The 22,493-nt window shown below is 31.6% G+C and overlaps 1 protein-coding gene across 1 annotated transcript; it reads left to right on the top strand.

Annotated features, from left to right (window-relative positions):
* The first annotated feature begins 2,577 nt into the window (after positions 1-2,577).
* Positions 2,578-8,702, top strand: LOC126706194 (double-stranded RNA-binding protein 4-like). The gene is made up of 6 exons (XM_050405524.1): positions 2,578-2,853; positions 5,785-6,056; positions 6,949-7,159; positions 7,379-7,751; positions 8,219-8,248; positions 8,372-8,702. The coding sequence occupies exons 1-6, from the start codon at positions 2,733-2,735 to the stop codon at positions 8,424-8,426; spliced, it is 1,062 nt and encodes a 353-aa protein (XP_050261481.1). The 5' UTR covers positions 2,578-2,732; the 3' UTR covers positions 8,427-8,702.
* The last annotated feature ends 13,791 nt before the right edge of the window (positions 8,703-22,493 follow it).

Genomic DNA, 22,493 nt, shown 5'->3' with positions numbered 1-22,493 from the left:
AGAGACTTTTCAGAACCCTTTTTTTGGCTGCCTCACCCTTTGTCATTTTTCTTCAAATAAATAGATTCCTCCTTGTCAAGTTGAAAGATCTCCAACCACCTTTCTTCATGGTTTACCTTCCTACTTTTCCCGAGGTACTAGGCTTCCCTTCATCAGGTGTTGATTCCTAAGTCATCATTTGTTTCCAAAACTTTTATTCTGAGTTGTAGGCGGCGATGGGACATGTCTTTCTTCGTTCCTTATGTCCATAAGCATGCTTCCCTAAGTTGTCCAAATCCCAGTTGATTCTTTTCTGCACTTCTTGAGGATCCCCTCCTTGGTTTTGGTAGCTCCAAGGTATCCTTGTCTAGTTTCTTTCCGGGCTTCTTGGGGGCTCTTCTTACAAAGGTCGGGCCAAACTTCTTTTGCTTTTTCTTCCTTGTTTAAGACCTAGGGCTTGCCCATTCATAGGCTTGAGCTTCCTTTTACTCATTTTAAATGGGTCTTGACTCATGGATTGGCCCTTTCTTATTTTTGAGGGCCCATTTGCTTTGAGTTTTAATACTTGTAACTCATGGTTTTCAAACCCGGACTGTTCAATGAACCAAAAAAAGGGTGAGGTTCAAGGATTTTAAGGTCAAACCGAGATTGAACCGTGATGATGTCATGATTAATTTAATAATTATTTATTAAATAAATAAATAAATATAGTAAATTAGAAATTATAGAAAAATTGACTTAAATAAGAAAATATTTAGGTACCAAAAACATAATTTTATAAAAATAAATTATATATATATATATATATATTTTATGAAGCCTGTGTCTAAATTAACCCATGCCTTAGGCACAAATTAAACTAGCCCATGCCTTGATGCTCAAGCCCACGTCCACATCCACGTCCATTGGTTTTTTTTTTTTTTTTTTTTTTTTCTCTTTCCATACATTAAGGCAAATGAACTGTGTTTTGTGAGTGTGAACAGTAACTATAAATTATTTTTTTATTGTTTTTTAGTTTTCAGCAAAATAAATGGTATCCAAATGCACTCTTAATATCAGTTTGGATATTGAAGTTTATGTGTCTGCATTTTCTCTTCTTTTTTTTTTTTAGGAGCGTGTTTCTCAAACTTTATGTCACACTAGCGGGTCCCGTGCACTGTTAATAGGCCCACAAACCTTTTTTTTCAGCAACTCTTTTTTTTATTATTAAAAATAGATCCCACAGTACTATTCACATATTTAAGAATTATTTTACTATAGTGTTTTCAGTTTTCAGCAGCATCCAAACGGACCCTTAAAAAGAAGAAGCTAGAAGTCTACTCATTAAATAATAGCTTAAATACCAAAAAAAAAAAAAAAAAAAACCGAAGAAGAAAGTGGTTGGTCAGTGAGTAGATGACAGCCAAGCATTACTTCACCATCTCCAGCATCTACAAAGCAACTCCAGAGTCCAAACACAGAAATTGAAATGGCAAAAGGCAAAAAAGGCAAAAAAAATGAGAGAGAAAGTGCGAGTGAGATAGAGAAGAAGAGAGGCGATGTGATCTAAAGGTCTAATAGCATCTCACGGAGGTTTGAAGCATCAACAATGGTGGTAAGTATCAAAAATAAAATCTAGATATGAACCACAAGAATCGTCAGTGGTTTTCAAACCCAGGAGGTTTGATCGCGGTTTGCACGGTTCATTGCTTTTCTTGTATAGGCCGGTTATTGAGAGTTAAAAACCTGCATTGACGAGTGGTTTTCGGTTAATCCAGTTGGACCGTACGGTCCGGTTCGGGTTTCACAACCTTGTTGTAACATTCTGGACCTCAACAACTACCAAACACAAGAAAATACAAAAAAAAAAAAAAAAAAAAAAAAACCTATCTTTACACAAGGTTTTTCATCGAACCAAACAGAGCGTCAATTCATAAACTTATTTTTTATATATAATTTTAGATTACAAAAACTTAAAATTTAAATATTTAAGTGATAACATACTTACTGATATTTAACCCTCTTAAAATTTTGTAAGCGTGAAGGATATAAGGAAAAAATGTAATCCAAAAGTAAATTAGTCAAAAATCACATGTAATAAAAAGATGGCATAACTTAAATACTTAGGTATTGTTTTTTAGATACCCATTTTAATTTTTTGACATTTGTCTAATAAATAAGTTAGCTAACCGACGTTATACTAGTAACATTATTTATATTAAAAAAAAAAAAAAGTGTAAAAATATATATAATATTATTTAAAAATTAAAAACACGTTCTTAAACTTGTATCAATCGGGCCAATAACCCAAACAACTTCTCAAGCAAGCTTTTTATCAGGTCCTTCCAGGTTAAGATTAAACCATTTCTTGTCACCTGACTTATCCTTGCCATCGAAGCTTCCATCATCCACTGGACTCTCGGCCTTTGAATCTTCACCCGCAATTTTGCTACCCCTCCCATTACTTAAACCACTGCCACTCCCACTACAATTGACTAGCAGAAAATTAAATTACATTCAAATCCTCTTTTGCTGTTTGAATTTTAATTATGAAATTTATTAGACAGACCCTTGTTTTATGTGGCCTTAGTTAAATTCATTGCCACGCTTTAGTTTATAAAAACACACACACACACACACGGTTCTACGCTAAAAAGGCATTTGTGCTCCGTTTCCATCATTTCTCTCTATTTTGCGCTCATCTTTTTGAAAACACAGTCACAGTTCTCTCTCTCTCTCTCACTGTTAGAGTTTGCTGTGCGTGAGATTAAAAAATGGCGGAAATGCGCCCAGATGATTTTCCTCAGCCTAGGCTTGAGCCTGAGCCTCAGCTTTCAGCTCCACTTCAGCCTCAGCAGCGTCCCTCTACTTCTGCAGCGCCATCCTCTTCTTCACGTGAGTATGAGCTTCTTTTTTGGTTTTATTTATGTATTTCATTCATTTTCCTTTGTGGGTTTTGATAATTAGTCCTTGCTACTTAAAAATCTTAGATTTTAAAGCTTTTTTTGCTTGTTCTCTGACGGTTTTGATACATTTTCCTTTTTGGGTTTTCATTAAAGCTGAGTTTTTAAACAAAATTTAGAATTTTTTGGTTTCATGATTATTGTGAGCAACCAAAGGGTCTCTTCTTCAAGTAAATATAAACTTTTTTGGATTTTATTTATGTATTTCATACATTTTCCCTTTTGGGTTTTGATAAATAGTCCTTGGTACTTAAAGATCTAAGGTTTTACATTTTTTTTAGTCTGGTTCTCTCTGCTCTAAACGAATTTTAGAATTTTTTAGTTTCATATATTTACTGAGCAGCCAAAGGGTCTCCATGTCAAAATAATAAATAAGGGTGCTTTCCTGTTTTTATAGTGGAAATGGTTCTTGTTTATTAAGCTTTGCAATTTGGTGGACTCTGTGAATTTAGAAAGAAAAAAGAAAAACGAAAACTTGGGATGGGATCTTTATGTAAAACTAGCTTGTAACCGGTGATTTCGCACGGAAACGCTCAACAATAGTGATTGGTATCTTATCTAAAGTGAGTGTGGTAATTTTCTTGGCTTTTGCACTGAGTATTATAAATTGATCTTTTGACACCAAAATTAAATAAATTAAATTAGACACATTATACAACAATTAACTAATTTAGTTTTTGATTCTCAAAAATAATAATAATTTGGATTTAATTTGTGCTTCAACTTTAGTATAATAACAAAAACCTTTCTATTTTTTAAATGCTGTGAGGATGAGAGCTCTCACTGAATGATAGAGCTTTAGTTTAAATGTTCAATAGGAATTGTGATGTTTTTTGTTTATATAGTTGAGAGCTTCATTGTTAGTTTGTATAGACAATACGGCCATTGGAGATGAGTTTGGGATGCCAAATACTCTCACCTTCAAGTATATTTATATACACAATTTAGTTCGGGTATGAACCCGAGATTGGACTCCCATGGATTGTCCTGCTATAATTCGGACCTCAACCCAATCTTTCTCTGCCCTTTCTATATATCCTTTAGAAGTTCTTTAGTGTTTGACTTTGGTTTAGGGAACTTATAACTTATTGGTGCCAAGAATAATACAAATGGTTTAAAGCTGTAATATGTTAGAAGAAAGCATACTTCTTATATGCAGTTATCAAAAACAACTTGGGATATTTGCTAACATGAAAATTCTCTCATAAATAAATTGTTAAGACAAAAATCAGGTAGCATGAAGTGGTGAAAACAATACCACACGCAGGTTATTGAGCATGCCAATTTGATATGGCCATATGGTATCTTCATATCCAAAAATCCACAAACTGGATGCTTGACTGGTACTTGCATGATTTACAATTTTAATAACTTAAGACAAATTAAGTCACTGAGGTATACAATTCATAAATAAATTAATACAAAGTCACTATGGTATACACACAATTGTGGAGAAGCAGGCTGGTGTGGCTCATGAAAATTTAATGATTGATTCATAACTTACTAATTTGGAAATAATGTCATTGCTAATGGAAAGAAGCATTCTAAAATTTATTCTTTGGAGGATAAATTGATCCATTGCTGTAAAGCCTTTGAAGTTCCTTCTCATGTAGGCATTTTAGAGTGGATAATTCTTCTACTTGTCATCTGCTGCAAAAGTATGTCTGTGTGTATATATATAGACACACATTCACACTTTTGCAGCAGATGCACCCACATACATAAGCTCCTTAGTCCATACCATAAAACATCAAGATCTGTGAATGCACATAATTTCAAAAACAGCAACGATTGCTGAACCTCTGTGTGGGTGATCAAGAAATCCAGCATGGGGAGTCACTTCAAAACATTATGAAGAAGCAATTAATATAATATTATTAATGAGTTATTGTTTTCTTACCAGTAGTGTGTTTCTAGGAGATGTCATCTCTTATGTGGCAACTTGATGGTGGTGATGTATTAAAACAAAATTTAGAATGGGTAAGAAAAGAAAAAACCTTGAACGTGAAAGAGGGGGAAGGGTGATGATGCCCTTTTTCTGAAGTTCTGTTACCCACGGTCGCCACTAAAGTTAAATAGATTGATTTTCACGTCTCTCTCGCATAATTTTTTGGTTTATTGCACAAATAGATCTCTCTCTCTCTCTCTCTCTCTCTCTCTCTGCCTTATTATGAAAAAATTGGAAATATTAGATGTCTTATGACTTTTAGAAAGTGAAACACATCTATTGAGTCCACCATAGAAGTTTATAGGTGAGATGTTCTTGCTTAGGCTAATGAACCTTAATATTGTGGTCTTCTTGGCTTCTGTGTTAGGTGTTAATGCAAGCACAAAAATTTAAAAACTTATATGAGGCATGTAGCACAAAAATGAGAATCCAATTAAGATTCTAATTGGGTTTTCTATGGGCTTTAGCTTTATATATTTGCTTTTTGCTAGGCATTTGTAGCAAATAAGTGTCAACAAACTAACCCACATCATACGACGGATCAACTTAGTTAAGTGCACACAATAAAATGTTCTTTGTAGGGTTTTAAGGTACTTGCTCAAATAGGGTCTAAATTGTTGATACTTTTATTTTTCATGTACAGGATGATGATGTTGTTGTTTGAATTGTCGGCTAGTTCACTTCTACTGTGATTGTAATTAAGCAATGTGTGTTACTTTAGAAATTACCCTTTAATATTGCAAAGTGCTTTCTCATTGTTGATTCGTGTTTAATCCATTTGTTTGTCATGGTTACATGTATGTGGCTTCATGTTTATATATAAAATATAAGATGAGCAACATTTTGCTTGAATCTCTTTTGCTAGTTGTTGTAGAGAAGTATTCTTTGAAACTTTTGTGGATGGAATTTGTTTAGGCCTTCCAGAACAGTTGATGTACAAGAACCGTCTACAGGAATACGCGCAAAGGTCGGCCATTCAGTTGCCAATGTATAAAACTGTAAATGAAGGATCACAGCATGCACCTAAGTTTAGGTCAACGGTGGTAGTGGATGGACAGATTTATACCTCTCCAAACACTTTTTTACAGCGAAAAATAGCCGAACAAGACGTTTCCAAACTTGCACTGGAGCACATATCAAAGAAGATAAAGGATGAAAGATGTCCACTGACTCCGCTCGTTTGTGAGGTTTGTTACATCATGATTGTAATTTGTAAATTTAGAACTTTGGAAGGTGAAACTTGTAATTTTTTTTCAAAGGTTGGGAGATTATCTTTTTGGAGGTTGAAAGAAGACTAAATTGTGAGGTTGAAAGATGCATATAAGTGTGGAATATTCTATTACAATAAAGTTTTGGTGAACTTTTAGAACGTAAATATGTAGGTTGCATCTTTCCTAGGTGGATTAATTTTGAGTATCAGTAATTCAATATGGATAATAAATATTCAAGTTAGATCATAAGGCTTAAAGATACTTATAAAAAATATGAAGTCTTCTGTTGTGGTTGCATTGCTATATTGAAGGTACAACCATGTGCATGTTATTTTGCTTTGACATCTTAGATAATTACTTTGTTACTATATGTTAATGTTTATATGGTTATTGATAAGCTAGTTAGTTTCTAAATGACAAGCCGGCAAGTGTGTTATTGTTGGAGAAAACGGATTTTTTTTCCCAATTTAGACTTCACTTATCAAGTGATTTATATATTTTCTCTTAGGTACAATGCTGTTTCCCAAGGCATTGAGATTTATGTGTTTCATTGTAAGAAGACTGGTAGGGGTTGAAATAATGTCAATACAATACTTTATATTTGTAGCTCATCTAATTATGAAACTTGCACTTTACTTTTTAGGTATGTGAATGCAAGCAATTATGAATGATGAATGCAGATATGAAGTGTAATGTTAATGGGCTTATAAATATTATTTAGGCTCAGTTTACTGAGAATTAGGTTCATTCATTTATGTATGTTTGACAAATTAGATCTTCTCTTATTGCCTCAAAGATTGACCAATATCTTTTTTTCTTTTCTTTTCTTTTTTTCATTTGAATTAAACTTTTTGTGGTTATTTTCCAGAATACGGTATTTTGCAAGTCTATCCTTAACGAGTTTGCTGTCAAGATGAATCTGCAAAAGCCTATTTACAATACTATTCAAACAGAAGGGTTGCCTCCAGTTTTCATATCTTCTTTGGTTTTCAATGGTGTATGTTATAATGGTGAACCTGGTAGAAACAAGAAGGAAGCTGAACAATTGGCAGCACGCGCTGTCATTCTCTCCCATTTGGGTATTTTTGCTCTATGATTATTATGAAGTTGTTTTAAATCTATTTATGCCATGTGTGTTCTAAACTTAGTGTGAATAGCAATTTTTTTTTTTTTTTTTTTTAATTGATAGCTATGGATAGGGCAATTTGAATTCTAGATGTCTTCGTTGGAAGCACCAGGAGATATTAGTTGAGTCACAAAATTCTTGGCATGAGTAACTAATTGAAGATATAATGCAGGTAAGTCTGGATCAGGAATAATTCTTTCTGAAATTATTAAGTCTAAAGACAAACTCTATGCTGCATTGCATAAAGTCAAGGATAGAAGCCATGCCAATATCAGTGCTGTACCCCAAGGTCCTAGCATACGGGCCATGGAAGTTGCAATTCCAAGGGCTTTCTCAAGAACACAAGTTCGCACTGAACTCAAAGTACCACCACCTGAACCATCAACTCAATTGATCAGCGCACAACCCTCATCTCAAGCAGTCAATTTACAAAGTGGATTTGTGCTTGCTGATTTACCAGATCCTTCAGTTGTGGGTCCAAGTTCCTCAAAGAAGCGCCAAAAAAATCAGAAAGAAGCTGATAAGAAATTGCAGTATGACGCTCAGTAAGTTTTAGTCTCTCTATTTATATTGGCTGTGCTTTCTGGCTGTCTCTTTTTAATATGTATTCTCTCTCTCTCTCTCTCTCTCTATATATATATATATATATATATGTATATTGGGTATTTGGTAAATTTCATTAAGTTGCTTTATGGTTAAACACCTTAATTGGATCTCTGTAACTTTCTTGTTGCTAGTAATAATTTCCACATCATGCTGTTGTTGATTAGCCATAAAGCTAATTTAAGCTCTTTGCATCTTAGTAAGGAAAAAAAAGATATTTTCATGTTCTATGGTTCCGTTAGACTAACATGTCTTGGTACTTTGGATGATCATTTAGAAGGTCATAAATAAGATATTTGCATTAAAAAAAAAAGGTTTATCTTGCATATCAATTCTTGTTCCGCAAAAGTTAGCAAAATCCTACTTATTTTAAAAGCTTTCTTCACTAACTCTTTCTCCATTCTTCTAGGCGTGTGCTGGATATCATCGAAGCTGGCAGGCATATTTCTCTCTCTCCCCGTTTCATACCTTCCTGCAGCATAAAGCTATATAAGCATAGTGCTGTTCTTGTATAGGTGTTTATTGACATAATTGAAAGTTAATTTGTTGTTACATTTTGCAGGTTGTCACTTGCTGCCTTGCCTACGACTCAAGCCCCACCCAGTTCATTAGCCTGATAAATAAACTTGCTCTTTTTTGTATATATTGTGTAAGTATTTAGTTTAGGTTGACTCAAAAACTCTCATATTGGGTTTTGTAAGACATTAATCCCTCCCTGTTATGTGCTTCTTAACTATTTGCTACCTGTTACTATTATGAATGACCTGCCACATCATGTGGTAACATATTAGCCATCTAGCTTATTTTGTTGTTTGTTTCTTGTGTCATGTCCCAGTGAACATTGAGAAGGTATTACAGTTTGGGTAATGATCATAGGGTTGCTTCTGATGTTATTTCCATGTTATGATGCTTTATTATGTGTGCAACATTCGAACATTGACATGATTCAAAAAACTTACTTAAGTTGCAACATTTGAACATTACCATTGTAGGTTTTATACTTACTTAAGTTGGAAATCAGTTACACATAATGCTGCAATATTTTATTTGCATTGTGTTTGAATTATCTTGTTTGAGTGTAGTTAAGAATTATCAAATTCCTTGCTTCTATGCATCAAGATCACTTCTTTACAAGGAACAAAATGGAAAATGCAATAAGATGGTAAATGTTAGTGGTATTCAATTAGGGGTTGTGTTAACGGGCACAGTAAGGTGCCCATTAACACCAAACTTTGTGTCAGATATTGTCTTTATGTCAGTGTTTTGTCAACTTTATACACTTTTGGGTTAGTTTTATACCATTTCTCCTATTTACTCAAATTTTTTTTATTATGTGGGACTCACATTATTTTAACCTTAACACACCTTATGGTGTTTGATAACATTTGCCTTCAATTATTCATGATATACACAAGTCTTAGTGGCTTATGCAGTCGTTGGTAATGATTGTCAAAGAATAAAAGGGTGAGAAAATTGTGAGGGGGATTAGGTACTTTTTGAGATTGTTTTCAATGGATAGGACTAGTTCAGACCAAATTTGTAGCAGTTGAAACCATAAATGGACACAAAAGGCTGCCACAAAGCTTGAAAAGGGTCATATGATAGTTAGTCTCCAGCCCATGTGACTGAGTCAGAACTCAGAACCAGCGTGAAGTAGAACTGGAATGAAAATGGAAGTGTTTTTGAAATTCATAGTATGAGATTCATTAATAGTAACTGAAAGTATGGGATTTGGATCCAGTTCAGTGGTAATTAGTAAGGCTATTGCATGGATCCAAATCCTAAAATATGCATATCTTCAATAACAATTCCATTTTTTTAGAGCAAAAGGCTCAAAAACAAGTAAAAGAGATTGGGATTGGGGAATGGCTATGGATCAGAGCCGTTATGGTTAGGAATTATGGACTTTGGAGAAGAAGATTAGAGTTTAGGCCTCAAGCAGTTTTACTCTTTGGGCCGAAAGGGCCTAGTGAGGCAGAGACACATGATACAAATACAATTGCAATAAGTAAAGCTAAAAGATGTTTTACAAGAAGGGCTATAAATCAACCGAGCCAAGTTTTATTTTATTAGTTTCAACAACAGGAGGAGGGCGATTTTATTAGTTTCAAGTCGAAGTATTAAAGTTTCAAGATTTATTCATTCAATTTTATTTCAAACATTAGTCAATTTGAGTTCATCACTAAGTTGGACTATATATTTAAGTTTGATTTGAACAAGCTTGAACTTGTTTAGAAGCTACTTAATTAATTTATTGTTTTTCCAAATATAATAAACAACATAGATAAAATGTATTACTCCTCCAAAAATCTATAGTAATAATTAATAACTAAATTTTAGTTGAAATTATATTAGTTGATTTAATTAGATAAAATGGTGTTTGTTTATGAAATTTAGATTCACAGATATTGTTTTGTTAAAATTTATATATAATTATGAAAATGAAAATTTATATTATTAATAAAATACTAATTATAGTTTGACATCTCATAAACTTATTTACAAATTTACACAATCTAGTATAGAATCTATATATGTGTGTGTGCGCGTGCGCGTTATTCTATACAATATTCTATATTCTTAAATTGAGCATTAGACCACAAGATTGTTCACAATCATATTATTATATATGTGATTGACTTGTTTGTTAAATAAACGTATATAAATAAGCTTTTTCCTTAATTAACTAATCGTAAATTGTTCATAAGCAACTTTGTTTATTTTATAGTCTTGTTTGCAGGATGTATCTTTTATTTTCATGTCTCTTTTTTTAAACCTTCATATTTTGGATGTTAGTGTAGGATGTGTAAAATAATTTCATTTATAAAATGGCACTTATGATTTCGAAAATGGTTTATTTATTTTTCTTTTTAATCACAATTTACCCAATGAGATTTGGTCCTATTACAATTTATTTATAAAAAAAAAAAAAAAATTAATTTCTATATTTGATCCTTAAAGGTTTAGATTAAAATGAAATTGTTAAAGTTCTATTCAAATGAATTAATTTTGCATAATATTCCAAATACAACTCACCCACTGATGCTTTTGCTTTATCATCACAACTTTTAGTAAAAAATAAAAATCAATCACTACAAATACAACACAATAGGGCAATACCACATGGATAAATTGTAGTCTCCCTCTTTTCTTTAATCTTTAAAACTTTTTGCATAACTTATTCACTTTTGTTAAAATTTCCTACAAGTGCTATAAAATGATAGAACCGGTAGACAAACGTGTATAGCAAATTTCTAGCAATATGCCTGATTGTCAATTTCATAGGTAGACAATCATGTTAACAAGTGTCTGTTTGGTAACATGTTTCCAATCCCTACTTTAATTTTATAATTTTTTTTATAGGTTTTACTTCTTTTTTTCTAAGTAAATTTTTTTTAAACAGCTCATTTTCAAAAATTTGAAAAATAAGCTGTACCAAATAGACACTTAAATGGTCAAATTAATTAATTGATAGACCAAATCAATTGGGTTCAACCTAATTTACATCACAAAGTAATTTGGAGCTAGAATGAAATAGTCTCAATTCAACATAAAGTTATATCAAATATAATGTCTTGACTATTTAAGATTAAATTTTAACTTATTTTCACCATCAAACCTCTCATTTTCTAAATACAAAAATTATTTTACACAACTTACTATTGAAACAATATGATCCAATGTTGACCCAAAAAAAATCAATGAAAATAAAGTTCTGTACTATATATGGTCCAAAATCCAAATGCATACACAAAAGTTTGCCGTGTGTACAGCACTAACATTGGGTAGAAATGCATGATTTTGCTGGCTAGGGCCTATGAGAGTATGAGAACCCCATCAATTGTCTACACCCATATCCTTTTGCTTGGTCCAGTTGCTTAGTGGCACTGCTATGAAAGGCCAAGTGTACAGCACTAGTGAAGGTGTATCAATTTTTTTTGCGTTTTTTTTTTTTTTTTTTTTTTTGCTGAATAGTAAAGGTGTATCAATTGCTCTTTTACTATTTTGGAAATTCTAGAATTTCTGATGTGACTTTGATCTTTTTTCCACACCCCCCAATAATAGCACAATAGTTGGAAAGCTTTTTCTCTTTTATATGATATGACTAACATTAGAACATCATTGTCCATTGTTGAGACAAGAAAAAGCGGATGTGGAAATATGGAGAATGTCTTTCATTTCTAATGCCTTATAATTCCAATTTATATTTTTCCATTTCTAGTTTGTGTTTGTATAGGTTTCAGGAAAGAAGAAAGTAGAAATGGGACAAACAGATATGTTTTAATTCAACGAAATAAGAATTGTGTTGGGCTGATTTCACAGTAAAAATATTTTCTACTAGAGAAGAGATTTTTTGCAGCAAAGATATGTGGTTGATACCATTTAGTCCAAATGAACATTATTTTCCAATCATTGAAGTGCATTCTTCTTAAAAAGCTATTACTCTTCTAAAGACATAACATAACTTTGCCAACCTATTGTTCAAAGTTGCGTGTCTCAAGCAAAGTACATGAGCTTTTCCATAAAAGCTAGTATGTCTAGTATGAATACTGTTGTCACTGCAAGCTTCTTGGTCAAGATCACTATATAAAGAAAACATGTTTTTGTTCAAGACACCTCACTATTCGAAGGCGACCAAAATTGATTTGAACAGATGTTTCTTAAATTAGAGTCAACATTAATCTTCATAGCTGTAGTTTGGGATCTTTTTTTTGCGTTTTCCGTTTCCATTTGGGACAACTTCATTTTAAAAGTAACTTCAACTTACAAAGAGTTTGGCATGCTGTGCAGTGCATCGTTGTGCACTAAATATGACATGAACAAAACATGAGTTTAAAAATGTCCACGTGTTCCTCTTGAGTTTCTTCCAATGCATTGGAGTACTAGATGGAAACTTTACTTAGGTGAACAACAATAATTAACTAGCTTGGATTTAGGTCACAGTCAAAAGGTATGATCTGTAGTACTAAATATGACATGAACACAACGTGAGTTTAAAAATGTTCACGCGTTCCTCTCGAGTTTCATCCAATGCATTGGAGTACTAGATGGAAACTTTACTTAGGTAAAAAACAATAATTAACTAGCTTGGATTTAAGTCACAGTCAAAAGGTATGATCTGTAGTACTAAATATGACATGAACACAACGTGAGTTTAAAAATGTCCACGCGTTCCTCTCGAGTTTCATCTAATGCATTGGAGTATTAGATGGAAACTTTATTTAGGTAAACAACAATAATTAACTAGCTTGGATTTAGGTCACAGTAAAAAAATATGATCTGTGGTACTAAATATGACATGAACACAACATGAATTTAAAAAAGTCCACGCGTTCCTCTCGAGTTTCATTCAATGCATTGGAGTACTAGATGGAAACTTTACTTAGGTGAACAACAATAATTAACTAGCTTGGATTTAGGTCACAGTCAAAAGGTATGATCTGTGGTATTGCTTTATGTAGCTAATAGCCCCCTTTTTTTTTTGCGTTTCTTTTTTTGATATAAGATAGAATTTCTATTCTAACCTAATCTAAGTATATGTGTGTGAAGCTCCCTCCTGAAAACTTGAACCCCGGCTTTTGCCCCTCACACCTCACAAATATATATACTTGTGAAGTGACCACCTAACAAGGGTGCACAATGGTTTTTTTGGTTTTTCTAATCTTGTTATCTACAACTACAAGTAATGATAACTATTAATTAATTTGGTAAGAGTTAAAAGTAGAGCTAATTACTCAATATAGTAATGGCTGTATCGACACTTGCCTAGTTTAGCCCGATTTCATATCAACTTTTTTTCCAATAATTCTAGTACCACGTTTATACTATGCATGTCAATCACACGTAATCTCTCAACAAAAAAAATATATTTTGCAGAAGATTTTTGTTGAATTGCATATAATTAAACATGTTTGATGGTCACTATAGACAAATCCCAAAGTGACATTCAAATGCAATAATCAAATTAATACTCATGCTGTAACATGTTCCCTATTACAAATTCTTCTTCCTTGATGTAATCATGTTATTTCGAAAGAGATTTTAATGCTTTTTTTAATAATATTTTAGCTTAAAGTTCTGTTTGGTGGCATGGGAACTTGACTGATAATTAGTAGACATATTAAGTTAGGTCACAGTCAAAAGGCATGATCTGTAGTACTAAATATGACATGAATACAACGTGAGTTTAAAAATGTCCACGCGTTCCTTTTGAGTTTCATCCAATGCATTGGAGTACTAGATGGAAACTTTACTTAAGTAAACAACAATAATTAACTAGCTTGGATTTAGGTCACAGTCAAAAGATATGATATGTAGTACTAAATATGACATGAACACAACGTGAGTTTAAAAATGTCCTCGCGTTCCTCTCGAGTTTCATCTAATGCATTGGAGTACTAGATGGAAACTTTACTTAGATAAACAACAATAATTAACTAGCTTGGATTTAAGTCACAGTCAAAATGTATTATCTGTAGTACTAAATATGACATCAACACAACACGAATTTAAAAATGTCCACGCTTTTCTCTCGAGTTTTATCGAATGCATTGGAGTACTGGATGAAAACTTTACTTAGATGAACAGCAATAATTAACTAGCTTGGATTTAGGTCACAGTCAAAATGTATGATCTGTGGTACTGCTTTATGAGCTAATAGCCCTTTTTTTTTTTGGCTTTTCTAATCTTGTTATCTACAACTACAAGCAATGATAACTATTAATTAATTTGGTAAGACTTAAAAGTAGAGCTAATTACTCAATATAGTAACAGCTGTATCGACACTTGCCTAGTTTAGCCCGATTTTATATTAACTTTTTTTCCAATAATTCTAGTACCACATTTATACATGCATGTCAATCACACGTAATCTCTCAACCAAAAAAAAAATATTTTGCAGAAGATTTTTGTTGAATTGCACATAATTAAATATGTTTGATGGTCACTATAGACAAATCCCAAAGTGACATTCAAATGCAATAATCAAATTAATACTCATGCTGTAACATGTTCCCTATTACAAATTCTTCTTCCTTGATGTAATCATGTTATTTCGAAAGAGATTTGAATGCTTTTTTTAATAATATTTTAGCTTAAAGTTCTGTTTGGTGGCATGGGAACTTGACTGATAATAGCAGACATATTAAGCTCCAAAGTTAGTTTAAAAAGCAATAAAGACCAGCCACCCACACATGTTCTTTGTATATATTTTTAAGATATGCTCCCCATTACCAATTTTCTTGCTTATGTAATACTACTATTATAACTTTATCAGATTGCGTTCAAAATACATACAGCTTGAGAATTTTGTTCAACGGTTTGGTGCAGTACTTGTTTGATTAGGTCCTAAAGTCGTACAAAATTTTAGGAAGAGTATCATCATGTTTACACTTGCCTAAATTCTGATTTTTTTTTTAGCTTATTTAATCGTGCTTCTTAAATTGTTTATTGCAATAACATATAATTTCATTTATTTATAAGTGAAATCATGTGTTATATAGCATGGGAATTGCATGTGCTTCATAATATAAGCGGACAAAGTATTGAGTAATACTGCAGATTTAATAAAACAGTGTCACATATTCATAATATATATCCTTGTGCTAACTTTGACTTCCATTGTTGTATATTGTAATGATTTCTACCTTCTAATTAAAGAAAGTTTGGTACAACTTTTACAAATGCTAGAAATTAAGAAAACCTTGGTGTACGTGGAGCCAAGTGTCACGGAATTTTGCATCTAGCGTACGTATATTATACTATATTATTATTGATGAGAGTCACATGGTACAATCATAGTATCTTACATATGTATGTGTATCTATTGGTTGACACGTATTTCATTTACCATTTTTTATGCCTAACTAACAGCAATAATGAACATTAATTATTGTTATTTGCTGGTCGAATAACAAATTGGAGTAATTAAATAGTAGAAAGTTAGTTATAAAAAAAAAGTAAGCTATAAATATAAAATTGGCAGAGAATATTTGAAATTTCAAGAGATAATTTTATAACTATCGAGAATAGGGATGACAATTTTTCTCCGCCCTGCTTAACCCGTTCCTTCTCGCTTCGTCCCGCGCAGGTTTTCCCCGCCCCACAAAGGCGGTGGGGCAGGGATGGGGCAAGATTTTAGCCCCGCACCACGGGGCGGGATGAGGATGAGTTTAGGCTTTTTAGACCCGCCCCGCCCCTCCCCATCCCCACCCCGCCCCGCGTTACTAAAAATTATAATTGTAAAATTTTCATACTCTAAAACCCTACTATTTAAACAAACATATTAATATTAGCATATTTTATTCTACCCAATGTGATTCTCTACCTTTATTTTGTTGTGTTATACTATGAGATTTTTATTTATTTATTTTTTTTAATGATTGTCTTGATAAACACTTGGATATATTATTCAATTTTTTTAAAAAATTGATTTGATTTGATGGGATAAATTTAGTTGTAATTTCAAGTATATTTTTATTAATGAAATAGATTTCATTAAAAAAATTGTACTAGTTGTAGGGTAAATTAACAAAAAGTAGAGTGTTACGGGGTGGGGCGGGGCTTCGTGGGGCCCCAAGGGACGGGGATGGGGTGAGAAAGTATTCCCCGTCATGCGGGGCGGGGCGGGGCGGGGCAGGGCGGGAATGGGGTAAGATAAAACCATGCGGGACGGGGACGAAGACCCCATCCTTCGGCCCCGTCCCGCCCCATTGCCATCCCTAATCGAGAATCAATTCTTAGGATTTATTGAGAAACATATATATACAAGCTTTTTTGCCTAAATAAATTTTCTATCATGGGAGAGCAATTGTGTTGAGATTAATGTATAGCTACGTGTGCTTGTGTCTACACTCTACGTAGTACATACTCTACTAGCACCATATAATATACAAAATACAAGTACCAGAATAAGCTATTGCAACTTGAATAAGCTAAATTTTTTTTATTATTAGTATTTTGGGAGTAATATTTTCAGTTTTAAGAACTAAAATCAAACCTACCAGTATAAATTATTGTAAGTGAACATATAGGAAAAAAGTTGAAACTCTTGAGACTTGAGAGGCCATTTTTCTTGAATAATTTTGATTAGCATTTTGGAAATAATATTTTCAGTTTACAGTTTTAGACTAAGGTAACTATTTTTTTTTTTCTTGATAACTTATTATTAGTAATCAGCTAGCAAGTGGAACTTCAAGTATATGATATGACTAAAAATTCTTTCTAGCATGTCGATTTTCAATTTCAAATTTCAATACAAATCAAATCAAGGATAACAGGAATGAGATACCAGAATTAATAACTAAGGCAACTTGGGTCATTGCACTTAGTCAGCTTCTCTAGAAAGATGAAAGATTTGGTTCAAATATTCAAAAAAGCTACTGTGAAGAACTTAATACTTTCTTACCTACCCGCAGCAATTCTACATACAATGAATAAATCTGTGTGAGATAATCTGTACAATTTGGTTCCTTTCCCACCAAAGCTAATTTGTGTTGTTCCTTCAAAATCTAAGGATATTGGTGACGCATTGAGTATGTTATGCTTGTATCAGCTCATTTGGCTCGACTTAAAATTCACAACAAACAGATTAATTGCTGACAAAATACCCACTAAGATAACATAAAATATTGCATTACAATATTTTTGTGGTGAAAAAATTGATTTTGGGAAGATTTCTCTCTCTCTCTGTGAAATTGGAGTGTTTAATCAAGTGTATCCAACGCATTCATTTTCTTATTTGCTTGTCTTCAAAAAGAAACACACACACACAAAAAAAAAAAAAAAAACCCCCACATTTCATTTTCTTTAGCTTGATTTGGATACTCAAACTAGATCAAAATATTTAGCAAATCCAAATCAAGTTGTGAAACACTGTAAGCTAGTACAATATTTTAAATCAAGTTTCCTTCAAAAAATAGAAAAAAAATATATTGTGGGGCCCATACAGACCGCCAAATGTCAGTCAAGACTATGACACTTCAACATCAAGTTTTGATGAGAGAAAGAATTACTAAATTAGGCTATTATTTATTTATGCTCAAATTTGGCTCATCAAGCTTTGTAACAATTGGATTCTCAAAAAAAAAAAAAAAAAAAAAAAAAAAAAAGCTTTCTAACAATGGGGTTTGGACTCATGTCGGCTAACCATTGGTGGGTATTAATCTAATTTTGGATAACTTGGCAAAAAACGAAAATGTTTATTTATTTATTTATTTTTTTTTTTGAAAAAAAGAAAAAAGAAAATGATTTTAATTGGAGCAATTTAAGAAAGAAACTGTTACGTGGCACTAGAGTTCTAGATTTTATTGGATTGGATGAGGTCACTGTCACCTCACCAGTGAAATATAGGTGGCGGAAATTTATGGACCGTTGACAATTCGAACGTTACTTAAAATACGAAGCAATCTCGGTTTTGGCGCGCCACGGCTTCAAAGTTCAAAGACTTTATACGGCGAAATAATGAAGCCTCATGTATGATTCAGAATTTTGGCTGAATATTAATATTGAAGCTTTTATGGTTCACCAACTAGAGACTCGAGAGCAAAAAAACATGGGTGTGTTTTCATACGAGGATTGAGAAACATATTGTGGCCAAAGATCCTTATCCTATAGCCATCTTTACATGGTGGAAAGAAAGTAATTAGGCTTAGTAGAAATTGAATTCCTTGATTAGGTATAATAGTGGGTTTATTACTATCTTATTCAGTAATGAAATGTGTTATTTCATCTTTATATAGTAAGAGGATTCAGAAAGTTAATTGTAACTTCAAAAAATATAAAAATATCCACAATCTAATTAGATAATCTTTATTCTTAAAAATAAAATAAAAATATGGTTAAAATTGTAATTCAACAAATTTAAAAAAAAAAAAAACTATCTGAGAAACTTTTTTCCTACAAATTAGAACTCTCTATTTAAATATCTCTCACGCACATTTGATACATTTTTCTCTAAAAATTAGCACAAACTACATCCAACAATTTATTCTTTTTTATATCATAAATTTTAGTTTATTAAAATTCCATTCCAGTGTAATCTCACTAACAATATATAAATTAAAATTAAAAAATTATATTAAACTCAAAAAAAAAAAAAAGTCTTATTGCACGGTCGGAGCGCGTGTGATGAGACTAGTAATATAATATTCTTGTGTAAATTGGTATAAGAAATGCAACTAGGTGTTTCAAGAGATACTTTGGGGCCACTTCCAAGAGATTTTTCCTTGTAATAAGCCGCTGTGTGTGGGATGAAGGTGACAATACATGCTTAAGGGAATAGTCAAATTATTGAAGAGATCTAAATACCATTTTTTATAATTAAAAAAAAAAAAAAAGGTGTTTCCAGAGATAACTCATCTTATAGTATATAGTTTTGACTAATTCGTCAATAAATTAATAATTTTTCTAGTTCAAAGTATTTATAATAACCTTCTCAAAATAAAAAAGTATTTATAATAAAAATTTAATTTCATTGGCATTTATGTATAGTTACCTTTCAAAAATAAATTTATCCTTTAATTAGAATTTATAATAAGAGTTTAATTTCATTGATATATATGTATAGTTGCCTTTAAAAATTGAATGTATCATTCAATTAGAAACTAAGGACAATTGGCATTATTAGATTTTTAAGAAGATGACCAACCGAAGTTAACTTCAGCCAATAACAAGTTAAAAGATACTATGAATCACATGATGACATGTGGTTGATACAAAAAACTTCCACGAGACTCGAGTAATTAATTATTGCCAAAAAAATGTAAAAGTTTTATGCTTATTATGTGGGCGGGGGTCACTATGCCCCCACAAAGCTTAAATTCAACAATTTTAGATATTCATGAACTATAACTGTATCTGAAAGTCAATTCTATCGATAAAATCATAAACAATGTCAATGATTTTGTCATTGTATGATCTTTTTTTTTTTTAATGGTCTAATTAAGCTACAGTACGTGGCAAAGGCACAGCAACTAGCTGACATAATGAAAATGCATGGTTCAAATTAAAGCTACACATTAATAGTGACGACTAAGGAGGCAAAGGCATGACAACCACATTGTTCAGCTAATTCGGATGATGGCTCTCTTAATATAAATTTACAGGTGAAATGGTCACGGGAAAGAATCCAATCCTCAACACACCATGAAAATCATATCTGGGTCTCGATGTCACAGTTAGCATTTCAATCAAGTGTTGTTTTCATTTGACTTATCGAGTTGTCACTAATTCCACTCTAGTAAAGAATACACTTTGTCTTAGACTTTCAACTAGTAAAGTTTATAATCGTTAAAAAAGAAATCTAGAGCAATCATCTTATAATAGACATCATAAGTGATGATAATCATAGTAGACGTCATTAGTTGAAATTCTAGATTGATGATAGAAGCAAAAATCAATCGGTATTTTAGCTTGATGATAAGAGTAAACATTATACAGTAAACGTCAAAAGTTGAAATTCTATTTTATCTATATATAAGCAATTATTGTACTATAGACTTCATAAGTTGAAATTCCATTTTATCTATATATAAATGTAGTAGTTAATTAGCACGAAAGAGTCAATTGATAACCTTTTTGGGCCAGTCCATTCTAAGGACTAGTTGTAAATTTAAATTTGTAACCTACTAACCTTGGTGACCTTTTGAATGCGAAAAGAATTGTAGCTGTAAACTACTGGTTTTAGATCTCACAGACCCAAGAGTTATTTGTATGCTCTGTCCAAAAATATATAATCTATGATAGTGGGATATCAATGGTCTTGAAAACGAATAATCTCAAAAGTTTTTCGACTCTACAATGTATCTTCTTTTCCGCTTAAATACAATGTATCCTAGTTATTTTCTCCCAAAAGAATATTGTGGTTTTCTTTTGAAAGATTGCCTTAAATTATAGATATATTTTATATAATAAAAGTTGTAACTATCGAATTTATATTTAAAAAATGTATATTAAATATTGTAATAGCACAAAATGCATCCACACTTTCTAAGTATTGTCCATATTTAACATATTTAACCCACGGTAGCGGCACCGTGATTTTTTTTAGAGAGGTCATTAAAAATTTTAAATTAAATAAAATTTAATACAAAAAAAAAACTTGAATATATTGAGTCATTAAAAAAAATGCAAATATATGAAATTTTACAACTTCTACAAATTTTCATATTTTTAAATCATTACATGATAGTTCATTATCAGTTTTTATTATTTATTGTAAATGTGGCTAGGTGTGACCTTTTTATTTTGTTAAGTTTGTATAAAATTTATTTATTTTTATACAGTTGTCATTATTATTTTTTAAATATTTTAAACTAAAATGACAAAATGCAACCTACTGACACTATATTATTTATTAACCCACACATCCATATTCATCCATACATAAATATTATAACTAAGTGTCTACTTAACCAATTAAATATTTGAACAATTGCTAACGTTACTATTTTTTTTTCTTTAATTACGTACTAACATAAATAATACATTAAATATCTAATTGTTGTTTAGTTTTAGGTTGTACTAATCTATGACCAAGATCTGCAAGATTTCAGCCAATGTATGCAAAAATATTTTTAAGTATAAAATAAACTAATAAAAAATTATATATATATATATATAGTTTTTTTTTTTTTGAAGTCGGGGGGTTCATTTGAACCCCTGAACAACAAGTGCCGCCACCCCTATTAACACATGATGTTGATGTGAAAGAATGTAGCACTTAAACTCATCATTAAAGAGTTGCAGTTTTCATAGTGTAAAAGGGAGGGCAATCACACCACCGGGCCTAGTTGCCCAAGTGGTACCCGGTTCCTTAAGTAACCTCAAGCTCGGGGGTTCAATCCCACGAATAAACAATTACCCAGCCAAAAAAAAAAAAAAAAAAAAAGGGAGGGCAATCACATTGCCCATGCCGTTGCTTAAAATACAATTTTATTTACAGATATTGATGGTAAAAGATCTATCAGATGAGTTGGATGTTGTATTCCAAATCGATTTAATTCATTAATAATTAATAAAATTTACTTACATTTTTTTTTCTATGTAAAAATACAATTAATGCATACCAAATGTAACCCCTTAGAGATAAAATGATTACACATATTTTAAGTAAGATGTAATAATTTTGTGCTCTTGAAGCACAATAAATGTGTGCTACTCCTCTCTTATGAATAGTGAATTATACTATAAATTTAATTGATGAGACTTATTAGGTAAGAGAGCAAAACACATATTTTTGTACTTTTAGAACATTGAATAATTAGCCATAAACCATAAAGAGGAAGAATTCAAATACAAGACTTATTCCTAAAAATACTAAAAAATTTACATTTGACCTAATTATGATTCATAATTCATAAGGTTAATTAATTAAATTACAATATACAATAACAAAATTTACTCTGCTTCATCACATATTCAAAAAAAAAAAAAAAAAAAAATCAACACAATCACGGTATTCAAAGTTTCCAACTCTATATCTAATGTACTTTATCTAGTATAAATGATAAACTTTAAAGAGTCCTATTAACAAATATCTTTAGGACAATTATTAATAAATTATTTTAGAAAAATTTTAATATTATTTTTATGAAAAATATAAAAAGTTGTCAAATATTTTTTTTTTCCTTTTCTATAAAATTTTTTAAAAATATTTTCTAAATAAATGCTATTAGGTTAACTCA

The sequence above is a fragment of the Quercus robur genome, chromosome 11, assembly GCF_932294415.1.
Source record: "Quercus robur chromosome 11, dhQueRobu3.1, whole genome shotgun sequence".
Taxonomy (NCBI): domain Eukaryota; kingdom Viridiplantae; phylum Streptophyta; class Magnoliopsida; order Fagales; family Fagaceae; genus Quercus; species Quercus robur.
The sequence above is the reverse complement of the archived record's forward strand: the minus strand, read 5'-3'. Positions and strand labels throughout refer to the sequence as shown.